Source organism: Schistocerca piceifrons, chromosome 3, assembly GCF_021461385.2.
Source record: "Schistocerca piceifrons isolate TAMUIC-IGC-003096 chromosome 3, iqSchPice1.1, whole genome shotgun sequence".
Classification (NCBI taxonomy): Eukaryota; Metazoa; Arthropoda; class Insecta; order Orthoptera; family Acrididae; genus Schistocerca; species Schistocerca piceifrons.
The window spans coordinates 276,767,832-276,790,518 of record NC_060140.1 but is presented as its reverse complement, the minus strand read 5'-3'; the positions used below and the strand labels follow the sequence as shown (position 1 = coordinate 276,790,518).

The 22,687-nt window shown below is 39.3% G+C and overlaps 1 protein-coding gene across 1 annotated transcript in view; it reads left to right on the top strand.

Moving 5' to 3' along the window:
* LOC124789357 (alanyl-tRNA editing protein Aarsd1) overlaps nucleotides 1–21,831 on the top strand; it is an 87,927-nt gene extending 66,096 nt beyond the window's left edge. The window contains exons 8-12 of the mRNA XM_047256684.1: nucleotides 6,652–6,718; nucleotides 6,794–6,885; nucleotides 14,483–14,537; nucleotides 14,727–14,821; nucleotides 21,504–21,831. Of these exons, the coding sequence (XP_047112640.1) occupies nucleotides 6,652–6,718; nucleotides 6,794–6,885; nucleotides 14,483–14,537; nucleotides 14,727–14,821; nucleotides 21,504–21,639 (445 nt within the window). The 3' untranslated portion in view covers nucleotides 21,640–21,831. The remainder of the gene's footprint in view (nucleotides 1–6,651; nucleotides 6,719–6,793; nucleotides 6,886–14,482; nucleotides 14,538–14,726; nucleotides 14,822–21,503) is intronic.
* Nucleotides 21,832–22,687: the final 856 nt, after the last annotated feature.

Genomic DNA, 22,687 nt, shown 5'->3' with positions numbered 1-22,687 from the left:
ATTGAAAAAAGCATGCCAAATTTAAAAGGATGCAAAATCCCCAAGATTGGCAAAGTTTTACAGAAGCTCAAAATTCAGTGCACTTAAAGATGAGATGCTTTCAGTAGTTTCCACGACAAAACTCTCGAAACCTGGCAGAATGGATTCTGCTCGTATGTAAAGTATACCAGTGGCAAAACACAGTCAGTAGTTCCACTGTACAACAGTGATGGTAATGTTGCAAATGAGAGTACCACCAAAGCAGGGTTACTAAATATGAGTTTCCAAAATTGATTCGCCAAAGACGACAAAGTGAATATTTCAGGATTCAAATAGAGAATTGCTGACGATGTGAGTTATTTAGAAGTACATACCCTCAGTGTAGCAAAGCAACTTAAACCATTTAATAAAGATAAGTCTTCCATTCAAGACTGCATACCAACTGAATACCTTTGAGTATACTGATAGTCTAACTCATTACTTAGCAATCATGTAAACACTTGCTTGATGAAAGATCCGTACCTAAAGTTGCACACTAATACTCAAGAAACGAAATAGGAGTAAACTAATGAATTACACACTCATATCAATGACAGCAATTTGCAGGAGGCTTTTGGAACATTTACTGTGTTTGAACATTATGAATCACCTGAAAGAAAATGATCTTTTGATACACAGCATGGATTCAGAGTACATCACTAGTATGCAACATTACTAGGTCTTTATTCTCGTGATGTGATGAGTACTACTGACAGGGCATCTCAGATTAATTCCACATCTCCAGATTTCGGAAAAGCTTTTGATGCCAATCTTCATAAGTGGCTTCAAATCAGGTTGCGTGCCGATGGCATATTGCCACAGTTGTGCGACTAGCCTCATGATTTACTGTCGGGAAAGTCATAATTTGTAGTAATTGTTGAAAAGTCATGGAGTAAAACAGAAGTGATATCTGGTGTTCCCTGATGAAGTAGTATAAACACTCTGCTGTTCCTTAATCTATATAAATAATGTAGGAGACAATCTGAGCGTCCACCTTAAACTGTTTGCAGGTTTGCTGTCATTTACTGTCTAGGGAGTCATCAGAAGAGGAAAAGCTATTACAAAATGATTTAGACAAGATTGTGAGTTCTAAAAGGAATCAGTTAAATTTCGGTTGCACAATAAATAACACTAATCTGGAGTCTGCCAGTTCACTAAATATCTAGGAATAACAATTATGGTCATCTTAAATTGGAACAATCACATAACATTGTGGCGAAAGCAAACCAAAGACTGTTTTTATTGGCAGAACACTTAGAAAATTAAATAGGTCTACTAAAGAGATTGCCTGCACTACACTTATCCATCCTCTGCTACAGTATTGCTGTGTGGTAAGGGATCCTTCTGATAGGGTATGGAGGACATCGAAAAAGTTCAAAGAGCTGCAGCCCCTTTAGTATTATCACAAAATAGGGGAGAAAGTGTCAAAGATATTGTGCAATCATTAAAACAAAGGTGTTTTTCAATGTGGTGAGCTCTTTTTGTGAAATTTCAATCTCCAACTTTCTCCTCTGAATGTGAACATATTTGTTGACACCAACCTATATAGGAAGAAATGATCATTGTACGAGGGAATGTTGAAAAGTAGCGCCTCCAAATTTTTTATTTTGTTCTCAATATTAGTTGAGATATTATATGTCATGTATATTACTTGATTGACTTTCCCACTTCCCTGATGTTAATTGCAACCCTCTGATGCTAGAGGGCTTCAAATTGTAGTGTGTAACATGGCAGATTGTAACTTAACTATGTTGGTATGTGAGAAACAGCATGTTATATATTTAAGATTTTAACATCAGAAACAAGTCCACACGTGGAGCATCCGCACCCTCTCCTTCAGCATGCCAGTGCTGCAACATCTGCAACAATCCAATGCCTTGTGTTCACTGTCATCAGCCATCCTCCACACAGTCCCAACTTGGCCTCGTACAATTTTCATCGTTTCCAAAACTCAAAGATCACCTTCAGTGACTTCACTTTGATAATGGTGAAGCGCTGCAAGTAGAGGTGCTGATGTGGCTCTGTCAATAAAGTCAGACATTCTACAGTGACAGTATCAATGAGCTGGACTCAACATGGAGACATATTTTCATTGCCAAGTTGAATATGTTGAGAAACAAATATATAGACATGAAGAATAAAAATGTAGAATGTCAAGAACTTTGTTTTATTCACACAGCTTTAAGAATCTTCACATATATATAATTCAGAGGCATTACTTTTCAGTACACCCTTGTAATAAAATAAATCAGGACCTGCATGAAAGAATTTAAGTGTTCATTTTTCCTGCGTGCTGTCTGAGAGTGGAACAGTAGATAAGTAGTGTAAAAGTGTTTCGATGAATCCTCTGCCAGACACTTAAGTGTGAATTGCAGAGTAGTCTTGTAGCTGTAGATATTTTACATATAATTTTTCTGTTTTACAGCTCACATTCGTGCATAGTTTTGTAGGATGTGAAATAGGAAATACTGCATTAGCTTGCTCAGTGTTTATTACTACTTGTCTCGGAATTGAATAATTTTACCCTGTTTCATTTGCTTTTTAGACAAATAGAGTTACACTACATATTAACTGTGTGTGTGTAGCAGAGCATTCAGCATTTGGAGAATCAGTTTTGCAACTTCATTAGAATAGCTCAGATTCTATCCTTCAGTAGACTAATTCTGCACAGTACCAGCTAACCAACATACTGAAACATTGTCAGACTAAGAAAATGTTTCACTATATATGACACTTTTTCCTGATTTCTTATTAAATGCTATTCCCAGCCACACTGCATTGCTGTAGTTAAATGGAAAAGAAAGAAATGAGAAAGTACACATTTCTAATACGTATGGGAATTGGATACATGTGTAAATATCTGTCTCTGCCTGTCTCTTTCCATCTCCTCCTTCCCCTTCTCTCTGCCCATCACCTTGTCATCCCCCCCCCCCCCCCACACTCTGTGCCCATTTACCCCCATCCCCTTGTCCGTCCGTCCCCCCCTGTCTGTCTCCCCCCCCCCTCCCCCCAAACAATCCCTCTGTCTGTTCCCCCACTTGAGTCTTGTAGAATCTTATTGCAAATTCAGATTCTGTGGTGACAGACGTTTACATTTTTATTTTATACATGAGCACTTGTCATCATCATCATCTTGGACAGTTTCCAGCCACTGGCTGGGTCTGTCGGGAACACAAGCCTCTCCACCGTGTTCTGTCTTTCCACCATTCCCCCTCTTCCACCTTCGTCCAGTTCTCTCCTCTTCTCACCACACATTCCTTCACTCCCTTCACCCATCTATCTCTTGGTCTTCCTCTGGGCCTCTTCCCCTCCAGTTGCAGATCAAACATCCTCTTTGGAATTCTTCCCTCATCCATTCTCTTCATGTGTCCATACCACTGCAGTCTTGATTTTTCTATCCTGTCCTGTACTGGTTCCTCCTTTAGTCTTTCCCTCACATACAAATTTCGCAATCTGTCTCGTCTTGTTACACCCAACCTGCTCCTCTGGAACTTCATTTCACTAGCCTGTATTCTACTTTTGTCGCTTTTGTGCATTACCCATGTCTCACTTCCGTATGTCAATATGGGGACAAAGTAGGTTCGGTATATAATTCCCTTGGATTTCTGTGGCACCTCCTTGCTCCAAATAAGCCCCCTAATGCATTTGTAGAACTGCCCTGCTTTTCTGCATCTTTCATTTATTTCCATTGCGTTTCCCCCCTTACTTTCAATCACGCTTCCCAGGTACTTGAAGTTCTCTACCACTTGTAGTTTTTCCCCTCCACAAGTTATATCCACATTTGGCCTATTCTTCTTCCTTGTTGTGACGATTATTTCACTTTTCTTTGCAGAGAAATGCATTCCATATTGTGCTGCCGTTGCCTCCCATGCATCTAACTGCTCTTGCACCTCCTTCACGCAATTTCCCCATAACATCAGGTCATCGGCAAAAAGCACTGCTTTCATTTTATGATCTCCAATTGCATCTGATACTTGCTGTAGGATTTCATCCATAACAATAATAAACAATAAAGGCGAAAGTGCACTTCCCTGTCGCAGCCCATTTTCCAGCTTGAACCATGCAGTACGTTCCCTCCCCACTTTCACACAACTCTCACTTCCCTCATACATTTTTCTGACTTTTCGTGTAATCTCTTCATCTATCCCTTTTGCGTTCAGCACATCCCAGAGCTTGTCCCTACAGATACTATCATACGCCTTCTCAATATCCAAAAAGGCCATGATTAAGTCCTTCCCGTACTCATAGTGCCTTTCCTGCAGTTGCCTTACCGCAAATATGAGGTCCGTTGTTGATCTTCCCGGTCTGAAACCGTACTGCTCCTCTTGCAGTCTACTTTCAATACTGCTTCTTATTCTCTTCTCCAGCATCTTTTCATAGATTTTTCCACAGTGGCATAGCAGGGTGATTCCTCTGTAGTTCTCACATCTCCTTTTATCCCCTTTCTTGAAGATCGGGACTATAATTCCTTTCTTCCAATCCTCAGGAATTCTGTTCTCCTTCCACACCACCCTCAGCACTCTGTATAGCCACTGGGTTCCTACTTCTCCTGCTGCTCGTATCATATCCACTGTTACTTCGTCCCAACCTGGTGCCTTGCCCCCTTTCATCCTCTTTATGGCTTCTTCCACTTCATTCCAAGTTAGATCATCAATTTCCCCACTATTATAATCGTCTGCTGCCTTAGGCTCTCCATCGCTGTTAGTTACCTGCTTGGCAGCATTCAACAGATCTTCAAAGTACTCCTTCCAAATCTTTTTGAGCTCATGCATTTCCTCCACAACTCTTCCATTATTATCCATGATCCTCAGGCACTCGCTTCTGTCATTCCTCTTATTTCTTACCATGGTGTAAAGTACTTTTTTGTTCCCTTCACTGTCCTCTTCTAACATTCTTGTCCATTTTTCCATCCACTTCTTCTTCTCCGCCCTTACTATGGTCTGTGCCGCTTTCTTGCTTTCCTTATATTTTACCCTAGCTTCCTCTGTTCGGGTCTGGAACCATTCTCTGAAGGCTTTGTTCTTTCGAAGTACTGCCTCTTTACATATGTTGTTCCACCATGGGGTTTCCCTACTTCTCCTCTTTGTGCTAGTTCTTCCGCACACAGTCTCAGCTGCCTCAACTAGAGCCCTCTTAAAATCGCCCCATTCTTCTTCCACTGTTCTCTGATCTTCCTTTGGCAGCTTCTTCCTGATCAGTGTCTGGTACTGGGTCCTCCGTTCATCCTCTTTCAGCATCCATGTCTTCAACCTTTTCTCCTGTATATCTGTTGCCCTCCTATCTTTCTTCTCTCTTAGGGTGGCTACCAACAGCCGATGGTCGCTGTCTAAGGCCTCAGATGGTATGACCTTAACATCTGTGAGGCTGCTCATCATCTGCCTATCCACTAGTACATAGTCTACTACTGAAGTTTGGGACCAGTCCCCACTGTACCAAGTTATTTTGTGACTACTCCTCTTCTTGTACCACGAATTTGCGATCGCCAGCCCATTCCTCTTGCAGAATTCCAGCAACAATTTTCCTTCTCTATTTCGGTTCCCCCAGCCCTCTGGTCCCATTATCTCCTCGAATCCTTTCCTGTCTGTGCCAACATGTGCATTGAGGTCCCCTATTATAATCTGATTTCCTCCATTTAGCTGCTTTTGCATGTCATCTTCAAATTCCTCCTTCTCCTTTTTTGTACACCCCACCTGTGGGGCATATGCTTGGATGATTTCAATGCTTTTTCCTTTCACCCGTACTCTGGCTTTTATCATTCGATCATTGATACCTTCCACCTCCTCCTGCAGACCCTCTCTGACCACTATTGCCACTCCATTTCTTCCCCTCTCATTCCCTATCCAGTACAGTTTACATCCTTTACTTAGTGGTTTTTCACCAACTCCTCTCCACCTAGTCTCAGCAAGTCCCAAGATGTCCAATTTCCTCCTTTCCATCATTTCTACAATTTCTTCTAACTTCCCAGTTAGAGTCCTTATGTTTAAGGTGCCCAGCCGTAAACCATCTCGTAATCCTTTTCCATTGCTTGGTCCGTTTCCTTTAAATCCGTTCCGTGATCCGAGGCATGTTCCCTTTTTGAAAGCAGTTGATTTATCCACTACTGGCTTGCTAGGCCTATCGCAGCTTCACCAGAGCCCCGTTAGCCGTCACGTTTCAGGGTTCCCATAGGGCCTTCTCAGCTACCGTAGCGGTCCTGGGGCACACGAAGTCCCCGCTGTACATCGCCCCTAAAGGCAATCCCCTACTTTGTGCCGTTGCCCATCTCCCACGACTTGGACGAGGGGTTGGACTTATGGGCACTTATGAGCACTTGTACTTAACAATAATGCAGATATTACTAGTAAGCAATAAGGAGCACTAGATTCTCTTTGCCTTCTTTCATTTCATGGTTGAAAATAAAATTAGAGAGAAATGTTTAACAAATATAGCTCCCAAAAATTGGTACTTTTATGTAAGGCTGAAAACTGTTTTAATGTCACATAAGGAGCACCATCTAAAAACTAATGTGTATTCTCATTTGGCTCATATTTTTTAGTAAATTATAGTGAGGCACATATTCCTGCCTGTAGAAGGAACAGAATAAAGATCTGCTACGTGTGAAAATATAACTCCTTTTTCTCTTCCTCTGTTTAGGAGCAATCCAAATGATCATGTTAGCTTAGTGGAGAAACTCCAAAAATCTGTGAAGAATGCAAATAAAGTAAGTAGTTTTATTTCCATAAACATGTCTCTATGTTTGTTAACAATGTGTTGTTAATGAATCCTATTTTTACAGAATTTAGTAAATGCCCTAAAAGAAATTGCAGCATATGAGGTAGAAAAACTGAAGAGTCAAGAACCTAAGCCCAAATTCTTCTGTCTTCACAGGTAATCTAATTTTTCTCCATTATAAATTGAATTCTCATACTAAACTTACACTGGACCCTTAACTGGCTCTTAAATAGTCTTCAGAATTGTGGCCTGGGTGACTAGCTAGATGCTTCTAACTTGTTTGGTACTGGAAGACATATTAATCAGAAAGTGAGAACAGGATATACTGCCCAGGAGTTAAATTTCTGGGCATGATCTGTGGTAGTAGATATTGAGGGATTTGGTGATGGGGCAGATAGATTTGCCAGAGATACATAATCTACAGGGGGAACGAAGTGTGTTTCATGTGGTAAGGATGACAGCTATAGTGCAGGTATTGTTGCTCACTGGAAGGTTTTGTATGCACTAAAGTTTGACTGTGAGCTTCAATGATGCAGGTGTCAACATCAAGGAAGGCGACAGGATTTGGAAGAGGACCAGTTGAATTTGAGTGGGGAAAAGGAGTTGAGGTATTCAGAAAGTTAAGGAATTATTCTTCATTGAGAGTCTAGACCATAAAGATAACACCTGCTTATGCACCCTCTCATTACCACTTACTCCAGCCCCACCACTGCTAAAACCAGCAACATAAATCAGCACATGTGATATGACATGATACAAAAGTTGATGAACATCCTCACTTCACAGCATTTTGTATAGGAATGACCCCCATGAACATAGAAAAAATTGGCAGTCGTGGGAACACTCGGTAGTCATTTGTTAGGCATGCTCCCCCCCCCCCCCCCCCCCCCCCCTTCCTTCCAAAAAAAAAAGTGTTCCCATTGGTGGTATCATTTTTATTCTTTCCTCTTACGAGGCGCATTCAAGTTCTAAGGCCTCGGATTTTTTTTCTAATTAACTACTCACCCGAAATCGATGAAACTGGCGTTATTTCTCGATGTAATTGCCCTGCAGACGTACACGTTTTTCACAACGCTGACGCCATGATTCCATGGCAGCAGCGAAAGTTTCTTTAGGAGTCTGTTTTGACCACTGGAAAATCACTGAGGCAATAGCAGCACGGCTGGTGAATGTGCGGCCATGGAGTGTGTCTTTCATTGTTGGAAAAAGCCAAAAGTCACTAGGAGCCAGGTCAGGTGAGTAGGGAGCATGAGGAATCACTTCAAAGTTGTTATCACGAAGAAACTGTTGCGTAACGTTAGCTCGATGTACGGGTGCGTTGTCTTGGTGAAACAGCACACGCGCAGCCCTTCCCGGACGTTTTTGTTGCAGTGCAGGAAGGAATTTGTTCTTCAAAACATTTTCGTAGGATGCACCTGTTACCGTAGTGCCCTTTGGAATGCAATGGGTAAGGATTACGCCCTCGCTGTCCCAGAACATGGACACCATCATTTTTTCAGCACTGGCATTTACCCGAAATTTTTTTGGTGGCGGTGAATCTGTGTGCTTCCATTGAGCTGACTGGCGCTTTGTTTCTGGATTGAAAAATGGCATCCATGTCTCATCCATTGTCACAACCGACGAAAAGAAAGTCCCATTCATGCTGTCGTTGCGCGTCAACATTGCTTGGCAACATGCCACACGGGCAGCCATGTGGTCGTCTGTCAGCATTCGTGGCACCCACCTGGATGACACTTTTCGCATTTTCAGGTCGTCATGCAGGATTGTGTGCACAGAACCCACAGAAATGCCAACTCTGGAGGCGATCTGTTCAACAGTCATTCGGCGATCCCCCAAAACAATTCCCTCCACTTTCTCTATCATGTCGTCAGACCGGCTTGTGCGAGCCTGAGGTTGTTTCGCTTTGTTGTCACACGATGTTCTGCCTTCATTAAACTGTCGCACCCACGAACGCACTTTCGACACATCCATAACTCCATCACCACATGTCTCCTTCAATTGTCGATGAATTTCAATTGGTTTCACACCACACAAATTCAGAAAACGAATGATTGCACGCTGTTCAAGTAAGGAAAACGTCGCCATTTTAAGTATTTAAAACAGTTCTCATTCTCGCCGCTGGCGGTAAAATTCCATCTGCCGTACGGTGCTGCCATCTCTGGGACGTATTGACAATGAACACAGCCTCATTTTAAAACAATGCGCATGTTTCTATCTCTTTCCAGTCCGGAGAAAAAAAATCGGAGGCCTTAGAACTTGAATGCACGTCATAATCCCCCCCCCTCTTTTGCACATAATTGCACTATTGAGTCCACTACTCATTTCTGTTCTTAATGCGTCCTTACTTTCATTCTATCCTTACAGCTGTGGACTGAAGCTGGCACAGAGCTTACCAATACACTATTTTTGTCCACTTCCTTTTCCAGACACATTTCCCCAGCTTTGTTTTTTCCTGTCCTCGCAGTAGGTGGGTCCCTCTCATTCTTGGGTTTGTATGACTTGTGCCCCCCCCCCCCCCCCCCGCCCCCTCCTTTCTAATCTTCCTCAACTTATCCCTCTTTCCTAAGTTTGAGTGCACACACAAAGAACACAGGCTACCCACATAGCGAGACCAGCATGAGGCCGCTTGAAGCTGGGTGAATAATATTGCCATGTTATCTACTAGGGCAGCACATAGTGGTAGGGCCGGCCATGGATTGGTGCCACCTGCCTAGTCAGGATGAAGGGAACATTCTTTGTGCACTTAAGCCTGGCAGGTGGCCAATGCACTACACTGATAGAGCAAACACACATGCACATTGGCTACTCAGTAATATTTCTAAAACCATTTCACAGAAACTATTTGTTGAAAATTTTCTGTTTTTTGTTATCTATCTTCTTGTTAATGGCCATAGTTACTGTTATATTTCAGAATTACATACCCACTGCCCAGGATTCAAATAGTTTGGAAGAAAAAGAGGAGTTGCTGTTAATGTTTTGTGTGTATTAGATTGTACATTGCTGCATATTGAAATCCTCTTTAAACTACGAAGTAGTTCTATATCTATTGCCAGTCTCGAAAAAATTAACTTTTTGTAGTACATTTGCATCTACCTGTGTGCACAGACGTAACGTCCATTGTATTTCATAAATGGTTGATGGTAATGAAATGAGTTAATGACAAAAGATAGCAAAGAAAGAGAAGAGTATTTTGACACGTAGTTAATATGTGAAACTTTTGTGTGTATCCCAATAGTAGTTTTTTTTGTGCCCCCTGGGGAATGTTTTTCTTAAACCACCATCAATAGCTGGTGAAAGGAGAAAATGTGTGGGTATGCAACAATGTAAGTCAAGAAATTAAATATTTATTTTTGTACCAACAACAAGCTATTTCATTACCTATTGTCCTGTCTTGTCCTAAGTTAGTTTTTTATAGGTGATATTACAATTACATTAGATAGGTAGTGAAATTATTTGTGTAAACTCCTCTATATTTTGGCCAAAGAAGCAAAATTTATTGTGGTAACAAGTGAAATATAAATGTTACTCAGAACTCGCCAGTGACTTCACTTCCCTGAAAGGGAAGAAGGGAGGAAAGATTAACAAGTCAGTCAAAAACAAGCCATTACTTCTTTTGTAGTTTTGAGGGAATCCTATTACCTCGTTCATTAGTGGAAAAAAAAAGTGGGGTGAAGGACTGAGCTTTTTCACTTCAAATATTTTGTAGCTCATCAAAGATATTGATAAACTATTTCCATTTAGACCCGTAGTTAGCTGGATTATGCAAGTCATCAGTGTGTTCACAGTATAGTGGATAAATGGAGACCCACAATGAGACCTCTTCCAAACTCTGTCAAGTGCTGATAACACTGTCTCACATGTGTACACAGAATTTTCATGTCCTTCAAGGTGATAATTCAACATCTGACGCTATTCGTGACACTTACGCACCCAATAAGGTCTGTTACAACACTAAATGTGAACAACTGTAATGCAATCTGGTTGCCATTCTGTCACTAAAAAATGCTACTCTAATCATTTACATACTCGGCAACGGTGTGAATGTGTACAAAAGTTGTCTTTACATCCATTACATCCAAATATGTCTTCCAGATGCTTCACTTTCTTTGTCAGGCAGTGTACATAAATTTGACATTTAACACTCCACTCTGGATACAGGTATGAACAGAGAGATTGTATGTAATTTACTATGAATTGTTTCATACCACACTGGACTTGCATTCAGGAGACAACAGATCAAACCCACATCCAGCCATCCTGACATAGGTTTTCCATGACTTCCCTAAATCACTTCAGGTAAATGCCAGGGTGGTTCCTGTGAGAGGATGTGACAGACTTGCTCCCCCATCCTTCCGTAATCCGATGAGACCGATGACCTCGCTGTTTTTGCCCCTCCCCCAAATCAACCAACCAACTATTTCGCATTCTGCACATCGAAATGTAGTGAGAAGGTCCTTTGCTAAGTTTCCATTCCATTTATTTATTAATTTCATTAAAAACATACAAGGTTATGTGGTTCCACCAAAATTACAACAGTAGCGGTGATTTTCATCTGACAACTTCCCCCCCAAAACTGTCATCATTGGCGAGAGCTGAGAAGCATTTGTTTTTGCTGGTAAAATTTTTCTTCTTCTACTAAACCATAGAAGTAGAGTTTACACAACTTAACTTCACTAACATGCTGTTGCAATTTGGATTATATCCTGACTGTAGCCTATTATTAAAGAAACTTTAAACAACGGAGGGCAGGATGCATTGATAGCTTATAAAAAAATCATTGTCAGTATAAAAAGTAACCTCTCTTAACTTATGTAGTTGATCATGTTTTTGAAAATATATACAAATTCTCCTTTCATCCGCTGTGTAAATGGCCATCAAAAATTACTTTCTTTCATTGAAAAAAATCTGTAGGTACTTGTATCTATATGTACAAAAGTTAGACATATTCACAAATTGATAAAATGGTATCATTTGTATGCATTTCAGTACCTGGAAATATAGTGAATTTTATAAATTATTCATGTTTTGCTGTATTGTAGAGTACGTGAGTGCTCTACATAAAATCCATTTTCTAGAAATTTGAGTTAGATGCGGACCTTCTCCCAAGCCTGAAGAAAATTTCAATACGGTAGCTACATTTCACCTTAAAAGCAATAGAAAGCCTAATTTGCACCAAACAATAGCTCATAGACTCCTACATTTTATTGCAAACCATTCAAATTCCATGCTGTGATTTGCTTAGTTTGATAGTAACACAATGACTGTGGCCATTAATTCTAAAGGTTGGAAGTACAACACTGACTGGGGAGGTAACCAGCGCTCTTGTAGGTGCATATAACTGAATAGTGCTGCAAATTTGCCGGCAGATTAGCAGCTTTGTGTTCCCACACTAATGAAAGACCCATTTTCTGTCCTTGTAGTATTGTTCCTGTCAATATACAATGTTCCTCTTCAGAAATTTCTTAGAACTTGATTAATCTTGGAAAGTATATTGAATTTGTACAGAATAAAAATTTGGCATATTTTATCTGAGGCAGGCCATTAGAAGAGAAGAGGGGAGATGCGATAAACTATTGCACTCTACTAAAATTGTTGATATTTTTAAAAATATTGGGAATCTGCTGTATCAATATTTTTAAAAAATGTCGTTATTGGGCCTTGATATATTGAAACAATTCATTGATGCTTTGATATATTGACAGAGAAAATATCGATTTACTGGCAATATAAAAATATTGGCTGCACATTGTAAATATACTGTCAGTTTTAGAGCTATATATAGCACAATTTTTAACACAACTGGTATGCTATTTTTTCATATCGGAAATCTCATTATTCAATCCCCACCTCTCCCCCCACCCCCAGCCCACCACCTCCCGAGTGCAATCGGACATCTTATTTGTGCCACCTATACTTGCATCACACAGTCAAAGAGAAAGCTGAACATAATGCAAGTTCAAAAAGTAGTAAGACTCCTCCACACAGTGAAAGTAAAAGAACAAATATTTACTGAAAACTGAGGAAAAATGTAATACAACATAAAAATATAGTCACTCAATATTGCCATTCCGAAATCAATATATCAGAGAAATAAATTTTGTTGATATATATCAATATTTTTCAGAATAAATATCAATAAATTGATATTTTATCAGCAGCACGACCCTACTGTAACAGCTAAGCAAATAAACTGTCACTGGGCACTCACTGGAGAGCAACGAGATGTGGTATACGAGATGTGGTATACGAGATGTGGTATACGAGATGTGGTATACGAGATGTGGTATACGAGATGTGGTATACGAGATGTGGTATACGAGATGTGGTATACGAGATGTGGTATACGAGATGTGGTATACGAGATGTGGTATACGAGATGTGGTATACGAGATGTGGTATACGAGATGTGGTATGATTTAGGATCATAGTAAAGACTTCTAAGATTTTGTGACTTCATGTCGTGTGCACATAGTATATGACAAAGATGGTGAAAATAACAATCAGTTAAGTTGTGCTTCAGCACATGTCAGACTTTAAAATCCTGCCACACTTATACATGTGATCTTCAAAACTAAATCCTTTCACTGTAGAAATACAGTAATATTGAACAAGTTCTGTACAGCTTGAAATGATGGATGTTAACTCAGAAACAGTTCTCGTAATTTACATCATTTCATGGTGTACACAGCTCTGCTCTCATTTGATGTTACTGTACTTCTGTGGTGAAAGGGCTTAGTTTCGATAATGTCATGAGGTTTTTAAAGTCCGACATGTTCTGAAGCAAATTGTAACTGATTGTTATTTTCATTATTTTTGTAATGTGCTACTGTCTACATGACATGTTTGAGCAGTTGTCTATATACACTCTGTGCTTCATTTTTTGTATTCTTTTAGCTTTTGTAGAACCACTTGATACAGTTAAAGAGCCAAAATTTCAATTGTGAAATCAAAAATTTCTACAGTCGCTGTGAACCCCAATAGTGAGACTTTAATCAATATAAATAGAGCTAGAGATTTCATTTTAAGCAAGACTTAAACTGATTTATTAAGAACTTGCCATTTGTCAAACTTGTCAAAGCCAAAAAGGTATGAGACGAAGATGTGACTGCATTGGAGTGTTTTAGGTGCAGGAAAACTGTTGTTCTTCACTAGGCATAGCAGGTGGCAGGAATCAAAGTTTCCTGTAAACATGAATGACACCAACAATTCATCATAGTATGATTCGAATCCAGGCAGCTTACTGTTGTGACCTTGTGAAGAAGATTACTATCTCAGTCGCTAAACATCGTGTGCAGAACTAGGATCATTAAGTTAGCTACAAATCTAAAAACATACCAACACTACCGCACTGAGAATATAAAAAATTGTAACATTTTCCTAGCCTTTCTGACCTAGAACCAGGTAAGATACCATATCCCTTAACTTGAAAGTGATAGTGATTGGAAATTATGTCTGAACAGGGCCGACAGCTCTTTGCTGTGGATGATGCAGCTTCTATCCGTCACATTGTATAACAGTAGTAATTGTATTGTTGAATATTATTACTGTTATCTAGCATTTAATTGGAAAGACTATTTCTGTTTATTATCTTGGTGGTTCGGACATTTTTTTTAATCTTAACAAATCAAAGTATTTTATATATAATTTAGGCACATACTGCAGCACGGTTTTATTTTCATTGTATTCATGATGTTGAATCATATTTTGCTGTGTACTATTGTGTTTTTTTTTTTTTTTTTTTGTCTTATTCCAGAAGCGAGGCTGAAATGGATTTCATAAATATGTTCCTTAAGCTGTTTGCAGATGAGGCAAGTATACTAATCAAGTAACCTGCTTGATATTTGTGCAGATGTTCTCTCTCTAAAGCAATAAATATAATAGTGTCGTATTTTTCTTTCACATCTCTGGACGTAAGTATTTTCAGTTTTAACAAATGTCCCAATCATTACTTCCACATATGTAGATACTTAATACACTTACCTGTTCTGCATATTTAGAGTGTGCTGCTGCTACTTACTGTTGGTGAACCTAAGGGCTCTGGGCACATGGTGTTGCATGGAGAGCAAACTGCTGTCTCTGCTTTGGGTCAACAGTAAGTAGAATCTCATAATTTTATCCTAACTGCTTAGATGCTTCCTTTCTCAGAAAATCTTGAAGCTAAATTTGTCATCTGCACGAGAGAGAGAGAGAGAGATAGAGAGAGAGAGAGGGAGGGCGGGGGGGGGGGGGGGGGGGGGGGGGAAGAAAGGGGAAGGTAACCGCTCACTCATATAAATGTTGGGCAGTGCAAGGTACACTTACCAAGTCAAAGAATCATCCTTGCTATAGAGCTGTTGACCATGTTCTTGTTATCCAAACACCCCCCCCCCCCCCCCAACCACACACACACACACACACACACACACACACACACACACACACACACACACACACACATTCTTCTGTGGGAACAGTAATGTTCATCTTCTTGCCTACCCTCATTTTTGTTTCTTCCTTCTTCCGTCCTCAAATTTCCATTACCATATTAAATTAGCACTTTTCTCTTTTCACTTTTAAGCATCAAAATCTGATATTATAGATGCTCAGAAAAGTTTTGGCCTAAACTGGTAGCTGCATAAAATTTATCTATACCAAAGTAAATAATATTAGTGATAAGAGTAGCACGTGTTTACTATCTATCAGAGCAGAACTGAAGCAGGGCTGGTAAGTTAAAAATATTATTGAACTTCTGAAAAAAATTTGTTGGTGATGCAGTGTACATTATAATTAATAGAAAAATGAAAGCCAAAATGTCACATATTTTGTCTTCAAAAGTTCCTCCACTAAAGAAAATGTAGGTCTGTAACTACAACACAGTTGCTATACTACTTCCAGGATGAATGATATAAATTTAAGCTCCTGTAGTGCTGAAATCCCAAAGTTGCAGAATTTTAACAGATATTCCATGTTGAAACATGATAAACTACTTGAAATAAAATACTATATGGCAGAAAAAAACCTTGAAGTGAAACACAGCTTTATATTATTCAGAATTGTTCTAGAGGCCTAGGATATCTGTGCTGCCTAACTTGACTTTTAGCTGATACCATGTGTTTATTTACGATTTTAGGTGTTTGTTTACAAGCATGCATATTTATTTCCTGTTTTGCGTGTCGCTTTGCAATCAAACATATCGATTTACAAGTGTGCCTAATATTCTGACCTTCTTTATAAAAATTCTGACCTTCTTTATAACTTCCCACATATCTCTTGATACAGTACCTATCACTTATATCCATTACCTTTGGTCAGACTTCTTATTTTCAACCTTTTTTAACTATTCTTTTGTCACTCCTTTTGTCTCCCATCTATCCAACCAACCATGAATCCCTGTTCATTCTACCTCCGCCAATCTTGAAAACTCTACTTTGCCCCAGTAAAACTCCAAACACACATCCTCTTCCTGAAATCTTGTTTGGTGCTTGGTATCCCACCTAGTGGGCTTACTATTAAAATTGGCTTCTCGGGCTGTCACCCATGCTACTGCAAGAATATTTTACAATTCTGTCAGTCCCTCACCCTCACCAATCTGATCATTCATAATGATACAATTGAAGCTTAAACCATACCTGGACAGCCTCTATGCCTTTTGGAAAATCCTTTTACCCCACCTCCCTTTCTCTCTTGTCTCCCTCTTCATCTCATATCTTCCTCTCCTTTTTTCCCCATAGCTTTCCACCCTCTCTTCCATCTCTTACAAGCTCAACCATCTAAACTACTTCAGACTTGTTGTGCAGCCACCGAGTCATCTGTTGCAATACCTGCCTCACAATATCCCATTACCTCCTCCTTGCCTCACGCATCCTTCACTAACCCTCACCACCTCCACTTCCTCCTCAGCACCATCTAAGCAGGCAACTGCCCTCTGTAATCAGTAATTAATAGTCAGTCTCGCCGCCACCCCAGGAATGTGTACTTGGGTGTCTGTATGGTTGTGTACATGAAAGACTGCACTTTTGTGAGGGAAAGAACAAGAGCTTGAAAGCTAGTGTGACTACTGACCATTGTGTGTCCTTTGGCCTCCAGTGCTTCACATTGGAAGATTAGACGTGGTGTGGTTTTATCCCTCACCAAATAATCTACATGTAGGGGCTTCTTTCTCTACAACCATTGTGTGCAGGTGTTTCCTGAAATTCACATGGCCAATTGTTAGTCCACTGTTAATTCAATCACTCTCCCGTTCAAGCCCAGGATTCCAGAACTTCCTTTAAAAGATTTTACCATTGCATTAATGATGGTTAAGACAAGTTCCAATCCAACAAATGGAGGTCTCGCTACTGTCCTCATCATCCTATCAGCTTGTTCATTACCAGTAATTCCTGAGTGACCTGGTCCCTCAGCAGGTTTACCTTGTTCATTTCCCCTAGCCTCACAAGGGATTCATGGCACTCTGTAGCAATCTTTGATCTTGTTGCAGGTCTAATACAGATCGCGGAGTTGCTTGGCTGCCTGAATGAATGTAGACGACACGATCCTTGTAGCACCTGTGCAAATTCTCCTCCACACACACTTTTATAGCAAATATATCCATGGAGAATAGCGTGGTTAGCTTCTCCAAAGAGACTGCCCTCTCTAGTCTAGGCAGTACCCCACATACTCCAGCTCCAGCACTTTCTGTATATGACCTGTTAGTAAACCATACTATGTCCCCTGAACGGTAATGTTCAGTCTTCTGCTGTTACCCATTTTAAATTATTACATTGAAAGATTTATTGAAGCAGCTGGAAGTTATTGTATGATTAATTGGTATTTCTCCGGCCTTCCCAATCAATTTTTATTAAATTCATTATATTGGTGTGGGATTTTGATTATCCTGAAGGTTTCCAGTTTTGAATGTGTATGCCTTGGCTGATTCCTCCATTGTAACCCAAAGATATAATGGGAGCATGTCCATGGTCTCTATCCCAGCAGTGGATGTGTTGCTAATTCCACCTGTTATGGCTAGGTAGGCCAATCTTAGCACCTTTTCAAGCACCTTATCGGCCACCTTCTGCTCTACTTTATTCCACCATACTATGGTACCATAAATTATCACAGGTCCTATTACAGAAATTTGTATCCAGTATATGATCCTGTGGCTTAGACCACAGTTTCATTAAGGGCCCTTCTAGTGCACATTAGAACACCTTTTGCCTTGGAACATATATTATGGAAGGGGTCCATCTTAATTTAACATCCAGGGCTGCCCCTAGATGCTTCACTGCCCTCTCTACTAGTAGTATTTTGTCAAAGAGCTTAAGATTCCAATGCATATCCTAGTATGCTTCATTGTGAACATTACAACAGCAGTTTACTTGGGACTGACCCTTAGATTATGTTTCCTGCATCAATTTTGCAAGATCTTCAGAGAACATTGTTCTCATGGTACTTTAAAATTTGCCAAGTGTTACTGTGATTAAATTGTCTGTGTGTACCTTCATTGTTCTCCAAGCATTAGGAATTAGTTCTGCCACTAGATGTGACTGAAAAGTCCTGCTTGTTGCAGTAGAACCAGCCAAAAAGATTCCACCGGGGCTTGGTGACTTGAATGATTGAAACAGTCCCACTGCCCACCAGATTTTGTTGAAGTCAGTACATTCTCAGACATGTCACCAGTACTCTATTTGGTTACCAGTACCCAAAGGGATCAAATCTGTGTCTGAGCACTGTACTTGTATGTCAAACATCCTCCTCCTTTAGAGTGCCTTCTGGATCTGTTGGTATTCTTATGAGGATTTTTATAAGTCTACCCCCTGGCAATTGTATCTTCCATCTTCTTGTGGAATACTTTCAGGTTGGTAGTTTTGCTTGCTTAATAACAAGGTTGAATTTGGCAAGGGTCTCCTGCCATTTTGTCCATTGTCCTTCCCTTCTTGCAAAGTTGAACAGTCTTCTTAATTGCTTCCTTTGCAATTCTGGATTATTGTTCCACCGAGGTACACTCTTTTTTGTGCGTTTTTTGGTGACTGGATCCATTTCCTCAAGATCTATTGGATTTCTTATCAAAGTTTTAACTTCAGTTAAGCATGCATTTAGGTCTTTCTTATACGAGTCCCAGTCTGCTTTCCTAGGACCTGTATAGGCCATGGTCTGTTAAACACCCATTTCAAACCAAACTTATACATGTGGTCAAATAAGGATGATTCAATCACCACATGCCAGTGTTTGATGTAATTACATATTAGGATGAACTCAAAAGTCTGAAGTTGGTAATTACTCCCTTCCCCACCCCCATTTTCCTTTTCTGAAGGGTACCTACTCGTATTCAAAATCTCTAACGTATACTCCAGTAGGTATTCAACTATGGCCCACATCTGCTGTTGTCACTGCTTCCCCTTGTCAGTTGTGGGCAGTGGCATCACAACCAACAGTTGTTTATTCAGCTGCAAGCTGCTGTGCGTCTCCTCACTTCCTGGGAAGGAGCAACACTGTCCTCGGAAGGTAGGTAAGCGGAGGCGAAAACAAATTCCCTCATGCTTCCTTCCTCACACTGTTTCATCCTGATGGTCACGAACTTCAGTTAGTACACAAGAGATTCCTTTGTAAAAGACTTAACCCACCATTTATAGGAAACTTGCTAAAATGCATGAAATCGGTACTGGGTTAGTCTTGTCTCCATAGTCCCACTTGTAACAAATCATACCATTACAAAATAGTTGCCACCAGGGGCAGTAACCGACCTACACACCTTTCATCAGTCTCACCAAGATCACTTTTTTATGACTTTGGTCAGATGTGAACAATATATGACGTAAGACTTCTGGTATTTCTTTTTTCTTTCTTTGTTCCCAGTACCACTTCATTTACTCTCCAATCAGTCATCTCTGATCATCTTTCCACACCACTCTCTCTTTGGTCGAGGTATTGGCTAGTTTTGAATTTTCTACCAGTAGCCATAAGCAATTCCTGTCGTGTATTATTTTTTTCTGTAACGCCTATTTTGTTTGCATCTTTCTTCACTGCTTCTATCCATCCTACAGTTTTCTTCGATTTATAAGTGTAATTAAAATTTTTCTTTTTAATCCATGTTGCTTCCATTATTTTTAAATGTCCATTATAATTTAGATGTCTCTTTCTCATTGTATCTGTGATTTTTTTTCTGTATTTTTATATATGTCTTCATTTCTACTTTTAATCCATAAATTTTCAATGTATTCCTCAGGACCTAGAATTTCTTAGTATTTTCCACTCTTTTTTTTCTAGCTAGTTCTCTAAGTTTGCCTTTCTTATTCAGTGTTAGGAACTCTGATCCATCATATGTTATTTGTGTCCCAATAACTGAATCTGATCTTCGCTTGGATGAACATTAATTTCTTGTTGTTGTAGTTTCGTGCTAATTCGTTTGCAAATTTGAACTTCTTTACTCTTCCTTTATTTTTTGTGTTATCCAGTTTGTTGGTTTGGACCCATTCTCAAAGGTATTTAAATTTATCAGTTCTTTTAACTTTTCCATGCTTTTTCTCCATAAATTTTTCTATATTGTGTTTTTGTTCTATATACTGTTTTTTTCATAAGCTACTTTCAGCCCAGTCTTTTCAGCAGTCCTATGTAATAGATCAAGCATAACAGTTGTCTGTTCGGTTTTTAGTTATCAGTGCTATATCATCCACAAAGGCAAAACATTTTACTTCAAATTTGTTCTTTTTGTGTCCCACCTTTATACCTTTTATGGCTCTGTTTTCTAATGTGTTTTCCCAGGTTTTTACTATTTTATCTAAAACCAGGTTAAAGAGAATTGAGGACAGTCCATCTCCGTGTTTTGATCGTGAACAGTTCAGAAATTTTGCCTTGAAACTTAATTCTTGATGTTGAATCTGTGAGCGTTTGTTCAAAAAGTCTTCTGGTATTTTCGACTATCATTGATTCATGAAGTATCTGAAATAGTGTTTGTTTTTCAAGTGAGTCATAAGCCTTCTTGAAGTCTGTTAAAGTAGCTGCTGTGTTGTTATTTTCTATAGCTCTCAATTTCAAAGTGGTTTTTAAATAAAGAACCTGTCTCCACATGACAACCTTTCCTAGATTCTGCTTGGTACTCTCCTGTATTAGATCTTACTTGTTCCTCTATTTTAGTTAGAAGTGCTTTAGACAATATTTTCTATGTTACTGGTAACAAGGAGGTATCCCTTCTGTCCAAATGTCTTTAATTACGTCATGAATTTTGTGACATGTGGATTAGCCCCTAGTTTCCAAAAATCACTTATAGTTACCAATATTACTAGCACAATAAATTTAACTGCAAGAGAACAGTTACATAAATTCCAGGTTATAACAATGACCAAAAACGAGGAAAGGAATGCTTTACACATTTTTAAAGGACTGCAAAATAACGAACATACACATATGTGGCAGTTTTTCTTCAACCTCATCAATAGCTAACCACAATAACAAAACAACGGACATCACAATAACAAAATGTACTTCAGAATAACATTCATTTAACTTGCCGAAACTGAATCTGGCATGTGTAATAAAAAAGGACCCCCTCCTGTGGAATATAGCCTCCAAATTTGACTTATACGGGTTTGCGTATGGTGCTGGTTTCATTAGCAATGTTATTGAGCTTTAACTCATTATGCCAATTGGATTGCATGAGAATTTCAGGAGATTACCTAATGAAGTGAAGAAATATTCAAAATTATTAGTATCTAGTCCACACATGGAATTTTGCTGTAATTGGAAACAATTATCTCCTGCCCCCTTCTGATGAAGTTCACTTGTACCATAGAGAGATAAAATGTGTAACATCTTCCTTACAGAATCTGCAAACTTCTGGATGGTAAAGGTGCAGGGAAAGGGACTCGATTCCAAGCCAAGGTCAACAATCTTAAAAATATTAGAGCTGCAGAGAGGTTGATCAAAGAATATTTTCAAACAGGTCAGAATGAAGTATAATGCTGCATTAAAGAGTGAGAGTTAATTATTGTATTATAAATTTTTGACAATATTTGCTGTGCAATTCATCATGTTTCACAGTGTTATAGATAAGACTCAATTTCATATAGCAGATGAAACTGAGATTTGTAAATAAAACTGACATAAAATGTGTAAGATGTTTATCATGAATAAAGTGAATTGCTGACTATGGAGGCTTCTTTCCTTTTCATTTTTTAAAACTTATTTGGTTGTGGTTCAAAATCAGATTGGGAAAAAACTAACTGTTCTTGGATAATTAAAGAAGTGCAGCCTTTCTTAGTTATTCCACTAATGTAATCTCAGGTCATCAGCTAAGTATCAGGATTTCCTTCTTTGTTAAAGGATGTCATGTAAACACCATAAGCTGCATTTAAAATGATGTAAGAAATTCATTGAATGTTAGAATAAAGATAATTTAGCTACCTTGCATAGCTCAAGATGATTTCCTTAACATTAGGTTTTTCTAGTTCTGTATGCAGCAATGCCTTAGAAGACCTTTTTCATTGGCTGTCGAGTAGAATTGAGAACACTTATTTCCTGTTTTTCCTACAGCTGCATAACAGCTCCAGTTTTCACCTGGGGAACATCTGATTTCATATTTCAGCTCATTAAATTAAATTTCAGGTATAAGTTTGGGTAAGGCATTGTAATTGCAGCTACTAAACAACTGATACCTACCCTGAGGTGACAAAAGTCGTGAGATACCTCCTAATGTCATGTTGGATCTCCCTTTGCCTAGCACAATGCAGCAGTTAGATATGTCATAGACTAAGTCATTAGAAGTCCTCTGCAGAAATATTGAGTCATGTTGCCTCTGCAGCTGTCCATAATTACACAAGTGTTGCTGGCAGGATTTTGTGCACAAACTGACCTCTTGATTATGTCCTATAAATGTTTGATGGCATTCCTGTCGGGTGATGTGGGTGGCCAAATAATTTGCTTGAGTAGTCTAGAATATTCTTAAAACCAGTCGCAAACAATTGTGGTCAGGTGACATGGTGCTTTGTTTTCCATAACAATTCAATTG